Source organism: Lagenorhynchus albirostris, chromosome 4 (assembly GCF_949774975.1).
Source record: "Lagenorhynchus albirostris chromosome 4, mLagAlb1.1, whole genome shotgun sequence".
NCBI lineage: Eukaryota > Metazoa > Chordata > Mammalia > Artiodactyla > Delphinidae > Lagenorhynchus > Lagenorhynchus albirostris.
Window position 1 is genome coordinate 40,948,935 of NC_083098.1, and position 14,916 is coordinate 40,963,850.

At 40.5% G+C, this 14,916-nt stretch overlaps 1 protein-coding gene across 3 annotated transcripts in view; it reads right to left on the reverse strand.

Annotated features, from left to right (window-relative positions):
* The window catches only part of THAP9 (THAP domain containing 9), a 21,660-nt gene extending 6,875 nt beyond the window's left edge, over positions 1 to 14,785 (reverse strand). Inside the window, exons 1-5 of one of the 3 annotated variants that reach the window (XM_060147915.1) lie at positions 14,611 to 14,731; positions 12,202 to 12,296; positions 7,854 to 8,049; positions 5,560 to 5,863; positions 3,421 to 3,571 (exon numbers count right to left, since the gene is read on the reverse strand). In XM_060147915.1, coding sequence (XP_060003898.1) covers positions 3,421 to 3,571; positions 5,560 to 5,863; positions 7,854 to 7,997 — 599 coding nt within the window. In that variant the 5' untranslated portion in view covers positions 7,998 to 8,049; positions 12,202 to 12,296; positions 14,611 to 14,731. Of the gene's footprint in view, positions 1 to 3,420; positions 3,572 to 5,559; positions 5,864 to 7,853; positions 8,050 to 12,201; positions 12,297 to 14,610 lie in introns of all 3 variants that reach the window. The other 2 variants (XM_060147914.1, XM_060147916.1) reach the window with 2 other exon arrangements.
* Between the last annotated feature and the right edge of the window lie 131 nt (positions 14,786 to 14,916).

Here is a 14,916-nt window from a genome sequence, read left to right on the forward strand (position 1 = left end):
GGGGAAATGAAGGGAAATGTAATCAAATAAAAAATTTTGACCATTCAGATTTCTCAGTATAAAATCTAGGTATTTCTAATATGCTGGAATAATAGATGGCCATGAAAACAAAATTTGGGTGATGGATAGTTTTTTTTTAAAGTCTGGGAGAATACATACCAAATTGCTAACTGGTTATTTTGTGGGATTAGGGGAATGGAAGTATTATAAATATTTTTCACTTTCTGGTATTTATATACTTACATATTGTTTCAATGTTTTATACTAAGCATGTATTACTATCACATTAAACAAGGTAACTTAGTTTCAGACAAAGTATCCAAAGAAATAAGCAACCCTTTGAGTACTAAAATTGTAAATCAAAATAATGACACAGCAAAGGTTACAAAATGAAAAATGACATGAAGAGAAAAAAGATCAGTGTGAGCTGGAATTACCAGAGAAAACTTAATTCAGGAGTTGATGCAGAACTATAGAAATGAAGAAAACCATGGGGGACGGGGTGGGGGGGAGATGAGAAGTCGTATGGAATGTCTCACATAAACTGTAGTGTAAAATCAGTAACTAATGCTTTAAAACCAGTGCAAAGGAGAGGACTTGACTAAAAAACACATGGAAGTGATAGCAACATAGTGTCTATAAAAATGACCCCTGCTTACCAGAAAGTAGACGTTTATAAATAAGTGTAATATCTGGCCTAAATGGTAAAATCACATATGGAAGAGAGTGAATCAGCCTATACACAAATGTTCATCTCAATATACAAAACAGCAGTTACAACCAAAAAATAAAAACAATATAAATGTCCAATAGTTGGAGAATGCCAAAGTTAAGTAGGGTACGACTACCTGATATTCTGCAGCTATTCAAGATCATAACTATGTAAAAAACTAGTAAATCTAAGCACAGAAAAAAGACTGGAAGAAAATTCCCTATGTTAATAGTAATTGTTTAAATATAACCTAGAGGAACAATTAATGAATTTTCCTCCTTTTTCTCTCATTTCTAAATTTGTTAGTAGTAGTATTATGTTAATAGTATGTGTGGAGGAAAATTCTCATTCATGTTTTTTTTTAAAGGGGATGTGATGTACATCATGGTGACTATAGTTGATAATACTGTACCTATATCTGAAAGTTGCTAAGAGAGTAGATCTTCAAAGTTCTCATCACAGACACATAAAATTTGTAACTATGTGTGTGATGGATATTAACTAGACTTATCTTGGTGGTCATTTTGCAATATATACAAATATCGAATGCAAATATCAAACACATAATTACATTGTATACCTGAAACTAACATAATGTTATGTGTCAATTACATCTCAATTTAAAAGAAGAGAAGTTTCCCCCCAAGTGGGAAAAAAAAGAACCCTCATAATAATCAAGGTCCTTCCTCCCACCAAGCCTCAGTTTTCCCCTTCTTTAAAATGAGGGGGTTGGGGCTTCCCTGGTGGCGCAGTGGTTGAGAGTCCGCCTGCCGATGCAGGGGACACGGGTTCGTGCCCCGGTCCGGGAAGATCCCACATGCCGCGGAGCGGCTGGGCCCGTGAGCCATGGTCACTGAGCCTGCGCGTCTGGAGCGTGTGCTCCGCAACAGGAGAGGCCACAACAGTGAGAGGCCCGCGTACCGCAAAAAAAAAAAAAAGAGGGGGTTGGACTACATGATCTCTAGGAGTTTCTCCAGCCCAGAGCCCCTATGAGTCTGTTTTAAAGTTGAAGCAATAAGAAACCAAGAAGCACCTTCCAGGAGAGAAGGCTCCTGCCATTCCTGGGCGGCCTCTGCCCCAATAGCAGTGGATTAAATGAAGTGCTGCTCTTTAGACAGCGATTTGAGGTCCAATGCAATTCTTCTTTACATCTGTTCAAAATCCTAAACAACCATCCAGGCATCCTTTCAGTCCACAAATATTTATCAACAGACCATTGTGTTCCAGGCACCCCTCCAGGGCAGGAGGTGTAACAAAGAACCAGACACAGACCTCATACTTGGGCAGCTCACAGTCTAGCGGGGAAGACAGTGTTAAGTACTAAGATTCAGTTCCACATTGTGTGCGCAAGAGGGTACCTGGTCCAGAATTGGAAGAATGGCAGGCCAGGATTCAGAAAGGATGTGATACCTAATCTGAGCCTGAAGGGTGAGGACCAATCTCCAGGACTAACAGGGAGAATGGGCATTTCAGGCAGATGGACTAGTAAGTCTCGAAGGTTAGGAAGCAGCAAGAAATGCCTTACAATAGGAATGTGGAATCTAAGAGGGCAGGGAGAGAGGCAGGAGATGAGCCGCAGAGTCCAGCAGGAGCCACATCACATCACAGAAGCTCAGTGAGCCACAGGAAGAAGTCTATGGGTAATGGGAGGCTTGGGCAGCAGGAAAGTGACTGGTATGGGTTGACTTGTGTCCCTCAAAAAAGATATATCATAGTCCTAATCTCCAGTACCTCAGAGTGTGATCTTATTTGGAGATAGGGTCTTTACAGAGGTAATCAAGTTGTAGCATCTGTTGTGATCTTATTTGGAGATAGGGTCTTTACAGAGGTAATCAAATTAAAATGAGGTCATTAGGGCACAGCCTAATCCAACATGACTTGGGTCCTCATAGAAAGAGGAAATTTGGACACAGAAACATACATGGATAATGGAAGACGATGTGAAGAAACACAGGGAGAAGGACCACCATCTACAAGCCAAGCAGAGAGGCATGGGACAGACCCTTACTTCACAGCCCTCGGAAGGAACTAACTCTGCCAGCACCTTGATTTTGGACTTCTAACTTCCAGAACTGTGAGGCAATAACACATGTCTGTCATTTAAGTCAAATAAGTAAATAAATAAAAATAAAAGAATCTGTAAATCCTGTGATGAAAAAAACAGTAAAAATTGAGTATTAAATTTATAAGGCATTACTATAAAAGTCACTGTTATTTGCTTCCCACTAAGAGAATATAAATATAGCTATGTATTTTGACCACAAATTCTAAAAAATTATTTTTCATAATCTGGTCTCTGGAGAGCCTGCATTGGCACCAACTACAGTGCTTAGGAAAAATTCAGATTTTTGATCTTTGCCTCAAACCAATGGTATCAACCTAGATACCAATCAATTGTTCTCGATTTTCTAGATTAGTCACATATTAAAACTACTGAAGTGTCTGAGAAATTCCAATATTTCAAGATTTAGATTTTACCACCCAGAGTGTCTCTACCAACTGAAAGATGCAAAAAAATTTGTCAGCCTATATGTCTTCATTCTGTGGGTGAAATATCGACTGTGATAACATGCAAATACCACCTAGAAGTTTTTAAAAAGAGAAAGTGGACAAAAGGAGAGTATGAATACTAATAGCATTAATGTATAAACTACAGTGAAAGAACAAAATGTTTATTTTATTTAATATCTAAAATGTAATTCACTTACGTTCTGAGGATAGAAGAATGAGGCAGTTTAAGAATCTTTCTTACATAATCATAGACTTTGCTACTGCACAAGTAGAGTGTACACGCAAATTGCTTCATTTCTGTGGAGTACTCAGCTGTTTCTCTCCAGTTATACAACTCCCACTTAAAATCTGTTAAAATAAATTTATTCTTTGTGATGAAAAATGTGTACAGTAACATTTTCAGGCATAGACCATAGCATTTGGATATAAAATGTGATAAGCACCAAAATTCAAATAGTTACATTTTAACTGAGTTTGTTCAGAGGTTACTATCCAATCTTAGAGACTGTTAACCAATTTATCCTGTTCATCTTGGATCATTTCACTACAAAGAGGGACGAAAAATGTGTCAACTTCAGTCGTTATGTTTTACTATTCACTGGCAGCCTGAGTGGAGATTTTTAGAGGAACAGGGAAGAAAATGAAATAAATGGATAAATTAAGTCTCTGGATTATGAGGACATTTATCAGTTTTAGTTTGTTCCCTGGTCATCATTTATCTGAGAGTGAAAATTAGACACAAGAAATATTTTGGGGGATAGGGAACTATTCAGAATGAACAATCTTCCCTACCACTGAGAGAAAAAAAAAAACCTCTGTTCCTGGTGCAGACCCCTATTTATAACCTATATTCCCCTCTTGGAAAAACACAAAATACTCTCTTCCATTGGAGATACCTACTCTTGTCTAGAAAAGGACATGCTTCTTTTACCAGAATGCAAATCCAAAATCTCTGCTGCTTTCATCAGAGAGTAAGTTGGCAATTCTTACTTTGCCCCTCTTCAAATATCCTGGTTCACAAAGAAGACTAGGTAGTCTTTCAATGAACATATATATACTCTATAGAGTATTACAGAAAAAAATTTGGAGACTTAACACAATTTTCAAACTCAAAGGGATTTTGCAAATTATCTAGTTCAACTCACTGCAAAAAAAGACTTTAGTGATAAATTATCTAGCAGTTAAAATTGTTTACAAAGAATTTGCAGTGACAAGTGTGTGATTATAAAAAGTGAAAAGTAGGGACTTCCCTGGTAGTCCAGTGGTTAAGCATCCATCCTTCAATGCAGGGGATGCCGGTTTGATCCCTGGTTGGGGAACTAAGATCCCACATGCCACAGGGCAACTAAGCCCACGCACCACAATTAGAGAGCCCGCATGCCACAACTAGAGAAGCCTGAGTGCCACAACGAGGAGCCCATGTGCCGCAACTAAGACCCGAAGCAGCCCAAAAAAATAAATAATAAATAAATAAATTAAAAAAAAATTTTTAATATTTTTAGAAAGTGAAAAGTACAGGGCTTCCCTCGTGGCGCAGTGGTTGAGAATCTGCCTGCCAATGCAGGGGACACGGGTTCGAGCCCTGGTCTGGGAAGATCCCACATGCCGCAGAGCAACTAAGCCTGTGCGCCACAGCTACTGAGCCTGCGCGTCTGGAGCCTGGGCTCTGCAACAAGAGAAGCCGCGACAGTGAGATGCCTGCGCACCGCGATGAAGAGTGGCCCCCACTCACTGCAACTAGAGAAAGCCCTCGCACAGAAACTAAGACCCAACACAGCCAAAAATAAATAAATTTATTAAAAAAAAAAAAGTGAAAAGTACAATATATGGTATAAACCATATGATCTCATTTCTGGGTAGTAGGATTATGTGTTAGTTTTATTATTTATACATTTCTTTGCTTCTCCTGTAATAAACATATTACTTTTACCTTTTTTTTTTTTTTTTTGTGGTACGCGGGCCTCTCACTGTTGCAGCCTCTCCCGTTGCGAAGCACAGGCTCCGGACGCGCAGGCCCAGCGGCCATGGCTCACGGGCCCAGCCGCTCCACAGCATGTGGGATCTTCCCGGACCGGGGCACGAACCCGCGTCCCCTGCATCTGCAGGCAGACTCTCAACCACTGCGCCACCAGGGAAGCCCAAACATATTACTTTTAAAATTGTAAAATCATAAAAGGATTTTGGTGATTATTTTTCATTCTTCTTGCTTATGCTAGAGACTTTTCACTTCTCAGCTAAAAGCATATTTCCATTGGCAATATAAAATAAATATGTAATGATATTTCAGAAAAATTAAGAGCTACATTGTAAGTATTACAGGTCATTAGGGAAGATACCGGAAAATTGTGCTCGTAGCAGACACTCTGTTTCCTCTGAAAGTAGCTTCTCTTCTACAAGTGCATCAATTAATCGTAAGCCCTTTCTCTTCTTGATCATCCTGTAGTTTTTTGCAGAAGCAAGTCTTTTTCGGGACATTTGTAGCATCTGTTGCACCTCAGCCAATTTCTCTGCTCCTATTGTGAGAGGTCTCTTTAGACTGTAGTTATGGTCCTCAGTAGCAACCTCTTGAGAATTATCAGGAAGTGGCTGTTTTAGGATTTTCTGTCTTGCTTTACCTTTAAGGTGTACACCTTGGAGAACCTATGACACAAATAGAAAGTGAAGTTTATTTTAGAAATTATCACACAATGACTATCTATAAAAATACCACTGAATGCAAAGCACTCACCTGGTTGCTGTGGAGAGTTAGTTATGAAAGAAAAGGTCATAATCTCTGACTTTTTAAAATATATGATCTCTGGGATAATGTAAACAAGTTTTGGGATTTTTGTTTTCGTTTTTGTTTTTTTTGGCTTCTATACAGAAATAGTAACATGATGCTGAAAGTTTCCGAAATGATTAAAGTAACTAGAGAAAGGTGGTGGTAATTTGGGAAGGTTTCACAGGAGTTTTGAGTTGTTCTTTTTCTTTTTTCTTTTTTTAAAGAAGATGTTGCAGGTAGGAGTTTATTAATTAATTTATTTATTTTTGCTGTGTTGGGTCTTCCTTTCTGTGCGAGGGCTTTCTCTAGTTGTGGCAAGTGTGGGCCACTCTTCATCGTGGTGTGCGAGCCTGTCACTATCACGGCCTCTCTTGTTGCGGAGCACAAGCTCCAGACACGCAGACGCAGCAGTTGTGGCTCACGGGCCCAGCTGCTCCGCGGCATGTGGGATCCTCCCAGACCAGGGCTCGAACCCGTGTCCCCTGCACTAGCAGGCAGATTCTCAACCACTGCGCCACCAGGGAAGCCCCTTGAGTTGTTCTTTGAAGGAGTAATAACATGGTTTAATGGAGGGGACAGGGAAGTTATTTGCACAAACAGGAAGGCACAGGACAGAGCATGGGCTTTGGAATTAACACTCCTGGCTCCCCTCACTTGTTAGCTGTGACTTAACATCTATAATCCTTTATCTTCTCACTTATAAAATGTGGATAATAATACAGAGTTGTTTTAAGGATACAATAAGATACTTTACGTAAATCGCCTAGTGCAGTGCCTGGACCACTGTAGGTCCCAATAAATTGTAACTATTATTGATTTTAAACGAAAGCATAAAAGCAAGTCAATTTATCATATATACAGAGGGTAAGTACATGTGGTTCAAAAACAGAATTCAGGGCAGTTAGAGATGCACAAATCAATTAACAGAAAGCTCTTCGAACTTATGAGTTTGGATTTGATACCAACAATATTCTTTTGAAAGAGGGAATAAGGTAAAACAATACCGAAAGAAGGAGACTCCAATGAATAAGAGGAAGGTGAGGGTAGAGTAAGGATAGAACAGTTGGATGACTATTTGCAGACTGCAGACAGTGATTGAGTCATAGATGAGCATGTGGCTAAGGGGTAAAAGGATAAAATAAAAATAATCAAAAGAAACATAAGAATGTAACACCAATACTGGTGACTGGGATAAAATAAAAGCAATCAAAAGAAACATAAGACTGTAACACCAATACTGATGACTGACTCATAGAAAGTCTTCTATTTTCCGTATACCTCTTTCTATATCAATGCTAACAATTAGGTATGTTTTTGGTCAAGATCAATAACATTTTTGGGGAGAGCCAAAAAAAGGAGGGGGTAGATAATTTCAAAGTATTGTGAAAACTGTCTCATACTTAAACAAAAGCCTGAATTCTAAAGCTGTTTATATCTACTAGTTGATTTTTGTGATCAGTTTAGTAACCTTTATGTATATCTAGACATATGGTTTACATTTATACATTTTATTTATTTACTTTTTTGGCTGCACCACATGGCATGCAGAATCTTAGTTCCCCGACCAGGGATGGAACCCGCACCCACTACATTGGAAGCGCAGAGTCTTAACAACTGGGCCGACAGGGAAGTCCCGTATATGCTTTATTTTTATTTTTTAAAAAGCTCCAAAGCACAATTACTAATATTACATATATATTTTTTTAAAAAACTAATTTTCTAGGCATTTAAAGTGTATTATAGGATTTATTTTAAGTCCTAGGTTTTTGGTTTTGTGTTTATCTCTGTAAAATCTAGCTGTAATGTGAGCTGTCTTGATTTGTAAAGGCTCTGTAAAATTTAATATTGTTTACACCTAGATTTAAATACCTTGTATAGAGAAACAGAAGGCACAGCTCCTTTTTTCAGCTTTCTTCTTATGCCATATGACTCAAAGTCACTTTCTTGAAAGTGTTTGGAACATAGCATAGCACCTGGTCCTGGAATCCAAATCTTTTTGCTTCTGGGGTCCATACGATTAACAGCCCTGATCCATTTTGAGCGCTGAATGGTATCAGTTGGAAATCTACAGCAATCATATTAAAATTCCATTAACATGAAAATATAGTAATACTACAGTAGTATTTATTATATAAACCGATTTATTATTTAACTGCTTTACATAAACATTAAGTCCAGTTAATTAAAGTTTAATTCACTTGATCTGATTTCATTTTTCAAAGTTCTTTGACTTTTTAAATACAAAAGCTCAGGCTTCCCTGGTGGCACAGTGGTTAAGAATCTGCCTGCCAATGCGGGATACACAGTTTCAAGCCCTGGTCCAGGAAGATCTCACATGCCGTGGAGCAACTAAGCCCACGAGCCACAACTACTGAGCCCGCGCACGCCTGGAGCCCGTGCTCCGCAACGAGAAGCCTCCGCAACGAGAAGCCTCCGCAACGAGAAGCCGCCGCAACGAGAAGCCGCCGCAACGAGAAGCCGCCGCAATGAGAAGCCCACGCACTGCAACGAAAAGTAGACCCGCTCGCCGCAACTAGAGAAAGCCTGCGTGCTTTTTTAAATTTACTGAAATAAAATAAATTTAAATCCAAAAGCTCAATATCTAAGTGATCTCATCTGTTTCAATTTGTATGTGGACAATTCTTCTATTAAACACCCTGCACATTCTATCTTCATAACCTACACTTAACAGAATCTGCTCAAATTTAATATGTGTGTCTTTCCTTTCCTGTGTCAATTTCTTTTTTAATTTATTTATTTATTTATTTTTGGCTGCATGGAGTCTGTTTCTGCGCGCGGGCTTTCTCCAGTTGCGGTGAGCGGGGGCTACTCTTTGTGGCGGGGTGCGGACTTCTCATTGCAGTGGCTTCTCTTGTTGTGGAGCACAGGCTCTAGGCGCGCGGGCTTCAGTAGTTGTGGCTCGCGGGCTCTAGAGCGTAGGCTCAGAAGTTGTGGCGCACGGGCTTAGTTGTTTCGTGGCATGTGGGATCTTCCCGGCCCAGGGCTCAAACCCATGTCCCCTGCACTGGCAGGTGGATTCTTAACCACTGCACCACCAGGGAAGCCCTATGTCAATTTTAAACGATGTCCACAAATTCTTCAGTACTCCTCCTTTCAAGGAGTGGAACCTAATTCCCCTCCCCTTGAGTGTGGGCTGGGGTTAGTAATTTGCTTCTAAGGAATATAAAAAAGCAGACGTGATAGTGGGCATTAAACATGATCATAAAAAGCACTGAGGATCTGTCCTTGCTCTCTCTGTTGAATGGTTTTTCTCTGGGGGAAGTTACCTGCCATGTCATAAGGAGCCCTAAGGAGAGTCCACTTGGCAAGAAACTTGAGTTCTCCGGCCAAAGGCCATGTGAGGGAGCCTTTCTGAAAGTAGATCCTTCAGTCTCCGTCAAGGCTTCAAATGACTGCAGTCTTGGCTAACATTTTGACTGCAATCTTATGAGATACTCCGTAACATCCACCTTATCCACTCCTCAATTCCTGACCCTCAGAAATTTGTCCCCTCTTCTCCTTCCTTTTTCTGGGCCATGCTGCGTGGCTTGTGGGATGTTAGTTCCCCAACCGGGGACTGAACCCGGCCCCTCAGCAGTGAAAGCACGGAGTCCTAACCACTGGACTACCAGGAATTCCCTGCACCCTCTTCTTTGATTTATTTTGGAGATAGATCTATAGGTAGCCTATGACTTTTATATATTTTAATTCAGGCTTTAAAACACATAGTTGTTAGAAATGAAACTGGTGAAAATTTTAATTTCCTTAGCTACTTGTTAGGGAAATGATATGACAGTTATGATAAAACTTAATTCTGAGATACTCTCTCAATCACCTTGAGAAAGAACACTGAATTGGTAAACCTCTAAGTCTCAATTCCCTTTTACTAGCCATGTAGTATTAGATACATCTCTCAATCTGTCAGCCTCCTCCAGGGCGATAGTAAGAGTACCTGAGGATACAGATGCGTTCAAAAGCACTTTGTAAATGGTAAAGTACTATCCAAGGTTTGTTCTTTCTTAGGAACAACTAATTCCACTTTCGGAACTTTTTATTTTATTGTTCCAGGAAGATAATGCTACTTGATCAAGAGAGAATGTACAGAGAATTATTTTTCCAATAAAGATGAGGCACACCTTTCTGTTTTCACTGGACTCTTTTCTTAACTGATGGCACGTGTTTGTGAGGCCACATTTCTAGACTGGGTGTAGTCTCTAACCATGCAAGGGACCATCAAAAGTTGACTAGTCCACCAAGTTACATTACCAGCCTGATTCTCTGATGCAAAGCTTCCCAACTGGCATGCCTGCTCAGTACAGTTATCAATCCCCTTAGCCCATGGGGTGGGCCTGGGCCACCTGGAGCCCTTGAAGTAGTTACTAGTCCCAAACTGCTTTGTAGGTGTGCCCCAAAGTATTAAACAAATATTTCCAATTTTCAAAAAGACATGAAAAGGGTTGGTAAATACTGCAGTCTAACCAGCATGACTGACTAATTTGCGTTCTGGACAAAATTAAATTGGTATTAACAATTGATACCACTTTTAAAGCATTTACCTTGTGCTATATATATATTTTAAAGACTTAGTTTTGGTCTTAAAAAACTCTGCAAGACAGGTTTTTATCCTTTTACAGAAGATGAAACCAAGACTGGAGCAGCCAAGTTTAGCTACCAGTAAATAGTCAATTAAAACTGGAATTCATGTCTCCCTAGTCTAAAACCACCTCCGGCAGAAGAAAAATCCCAAATCCATCACCATCTCATATACACAGTAATGAAATGGCTTACACTGTAATACAGAATCCATTTTCTTCCTCCTATCGACTATGTCTTTTTTATGCTATTAGCAGAGATTTACTTCTTGTATCCTGCACATCAAATATTTTCCAGAAAAGTGGCTAACAAAACCAATTCTACTGTGGTTACATCTAGGGAGGGAGAGAAATGATTGAGGGGCAAGGCTTCAACTAAACCTATAACTTAAGTCTCTTCTAAACAGAACAAAAGCAAACATGTTAACATCTGCTTATTCCTAGTGATGGGTAATAGGTGTTTGTTATGTATAAATAAAAGTTTAAAAATAGAAGTCATTACAACAATTAAGGCAAAAACTCTTCCAAATGATCATGCATAAATTCCTTGGTTATGAAATAAATTGAATTTCTTAATCTTTTTATACCTACAAAAAGGGAATGAATCAAAGGGACACTTTAAATTTTAACTTGCCAGTCCCACTTTGTATTTAGCCATTTATGTGTTTGACAGAGCACCAATATTCTCATAGTAACAGTTTCCACACTTGTGAGTCATTTTGATTCAGGCTTTTCAACCACAGTGCCTTGCTTATGTCCTTACAACCTCTTTCACGACTGTGGTGATGGTGCTGGGGATGCTGGGAAGGCTTCAGAGGACATAATATGTGAGCTAGAGCTGAAGAGTCAATAGGAGTTTGCCATGCAGAGTGGCCACTCCAAGCAGATGCAAAAGACACAGAGGTATGAAATGATTACTTGGAACTTTCTGGCTGATAAAGCTTGGAAAAGTAAACTAATTAGGAGGCTTGAAAGGAGAGTGCAGAGGTAGCTGGGAGTAGTTATAGATGGGAGGTAGCTAGAGGTCAGATCACAAAAGGTCTTGTATGCCTTACATAAGCTTTCGATCCATCCTTCAGGTCAATGGCCACCACAGAAGTCTACACTCATCTATTGAGAGTTGAAGAAATTATTAGAATTCATTTTTATAACTCTTTGCCTCATCTTCTAATTTTTGTGTTTCATAATATATATTAGTATATCACTTCATATATAAATTTATAAATTATTATAAATCACTATCCATATATCAGAGGCATGTATTCAGGTTCTTTGTTTTTGTTTTATTTTGTTTTTTATGGAAAGAGCTCCAGGATCACATAGCTTGAAGATGGAGGCTTCAGGCAACAGCAAGTTGACTAATTCTCTCCTTCTCAGATTACCTTTTTGCTGAGCCCTTACTTCAGATCAATATTACCTTGTCACCAAAACTAACACCATAGTATTCTAACTCCTTTTCCTGTCTCTATTCTTTCCTGCCTTGCTTACAACTTCCTAAGTGTCAAGAAGACAGACGATTCCGTGTGTCTAATTCCGCACATATGGATTATAAAATAATAGAAATATATTTCAGATTGGAAGAGAGGTGTATGAGGAAAGGATTCACAGAGGAGCTTGGACTCTACCTTGTAGGCACTGAAGAGCCCAAGGGATTAAAATCCTTCCTTCAGGGAACCAGCATGATAAAATTTGCATTTTTAGGAAAATCATTTCCAGAAATCTAGAAAATGGAATGAATGGGGAAGAAATCAGGCTGGAAGAATCATAGCAGACTACTGTAATAAATGCATCACTTTTTTTTTTTAATTAAGCAGGTCTTACTGTGGTTCTCAACATATAAAACAAATAAAAGCAATAAGCCAGTTCTTCCCTATTTAAAGAAACTAAGAAAAAGGCACAGGAAAAACAGAGCAGCAAAAAGTTGAGAAAGAAATTAAAGAAAAGGGAGAGAACGAGGGAGAGAGTGTCAGTACGGCTATGGGAGATGAGAGTTTCAAGGAGGGGTCGATATGACTGAAGGTTAAAAGAGGTCAAGAGAAAGATTTACAAGCGCTTATTTAGATTTGGCAAGATTACCAATGACCCTCAGTTAGTGCTGTTTCATTATAGTGGTGATAGACATCTGGCTACAGTAGGGTGAAAAGGCAACAGGACTTAGGGAAATAGGTGTATGCTTCTGTTTTGAGGAACTTGGTTATAAATGGAAGGGGAGGGTAGTGTAGAGGTGCACAAAGGTTCAAGAGTGTGTGTCTGTTTAAAAGTGGAAGTCATGTGAACACGTTCAGTGTTTTTAGGCAAGTAACCAGTAGAGCAATTTACAATAAAAAGAGGACAGGAACTAATTGATGGAAACAAATCCCAGAGAAGAAAGGATACAATTATAACAGCTTAGGTGGAGGACGCAGCCCTACTTAAACTAAGCAATACTACAAATGGCCTACCATATATAGTTGAAACTACTTAACTTGACATGTTAAATTTTTTTAGATAATTTGTCTCCAAGTTACTTTTCCCACTCTTCTACATTACATCTTCACTTTCCATCCCTTTATATTTTTCCATGTTATTCCTATTTAAATACTATATTCCTTCCGCCCCACTCTCCAATCTAGGTAAGGTTCAAGGTCCAACTCAAATACCACTTGTCCCACACAGCTCTTTTTGATTTTTTCATAAAAGTCCTTCGTCAGGGGTTTGACTCTCTACCCCTCATATTGCCTTAATAGGCTACCACTTTAAAAAAAACACTGTACATTTCTTTTTGTCTGTGAGTATCTATTCTATGCACTTTTCCACTTCTCATTGATCTCAATGACCTTTACTAGACTACACCACAGATGTGGGTTCAAATTAGATCCGTCTGAAAATAAGCCCCACTCTTGTGCCAAATATAATTTCCTTGCATAACCAGTTACAGCCAGAGTCGGACCAGGCTTGCAGAGCTGGGCTAATGATACTGAACAACTGGTAATGACAGTACTGGTGAAAATCTGAAACTGAGCAGGTCCCTTCAGGGCCCTCCTGGGTAAAAAAGCCCTCTGTGTCTCCCATTTTGTGTCAAAAAAACAAACAAACAAAACCCAAAAATATTCAGTCTCCTAGGCCTTCCCTGAGTTCCAAAGAGCGAACCCAAGCAACGACTAATTAGGGAAGTTAGGGGAGTTAGGGAATGGGTAGGGGGTAGGGGGGAAGCAGTTAAGCCAGATAGCCTGAACAATAGTTCAGTGATAAATAGAGTCCTAGTTCCTCCTCAAGGGATATACAAAACAATCTGATGGCATATCTTTGGGTAGTTCTGCAAAAACTAACCCCTCAACCTGGTGGAGGATGGTGACTACCTGCTGACCACAAGTACTTAGACCTCAGACTGGTTAGAACCATAAGGCCAATGATTCACATCCTCTAAACACCAGACTGTTATCTTACCCCCCATTCAATCAGAATGTCATGCACCCTGCAGCCCTCACCCCAAATGCCTGCAGCCCTCACCCCAAATGTTGCTTTTAAAAGTCCTAAAAGCCATCAGGGAGTTCGGGACTTTTCGGCACCGGCTGCCCATTCTCCTTGCTTGGCACCCTGCAATCACCACTGGACTTTCCTTCACTAAAACCTGGAGTCAGTAAAGTGGCTTTCCTGCGCGGTGGGAAAGGGGACTCCAGTTCAGTTCCATAACAAACTGATCTGTACTCATGCTCCTGAGCAAGCCACACACTCTAATGAAAGCGCACGCCTTCAGCAGTTCTTCTAAACTGCCTTCCTTTCCGGTCTCCCGAAAGGAAGCAAGACTCCTTTCGAGTAACCCCTGCTAAAAGCTAATGGAGAAAGCAAGCACTTTGGAAGCAAACACTGAGCAGGAAGACGAGGAAAAGCGTTAGCCCTCAAAGTTGCCCAATTCCCTCCCCCGCCCCCACGCTACGCACGTCACGCCACGCCACGCCACGCCGATGGCATGGCGCCCCACCCGCCCCGTCCCAGCCAGCCCTGCCTCCGGCCTCGCCGTGCTCGGAATTAGCGCGGAGGCTGCTCTCACGCACTGGTGGAAGGAGAGGCCGCGCTCCCGGCTCAGCACGGTATCCCGGGTGCTGCAGCCCACTGCCGAGCAACTTCGGGTCATCTTCTTGCTACGTGGGGCTCCACCGTCGGTGTTCCCGCGACAGCATGAATCCTCATAAAGTTAGCTCCGCCTGCAGACACTGTGTCTATGACCTTTATTTGTCGAGAAAAGCGGGCTCTTAAGGCGCAGGGTTCCCACCCTTTCTCTCCGGGGGCCCTGCGGCAGTCTCTGTGGCCAATCACAGACCACGTCGTGTCGCAGCAGCCAATCGGAAAGGCCAGGGGCA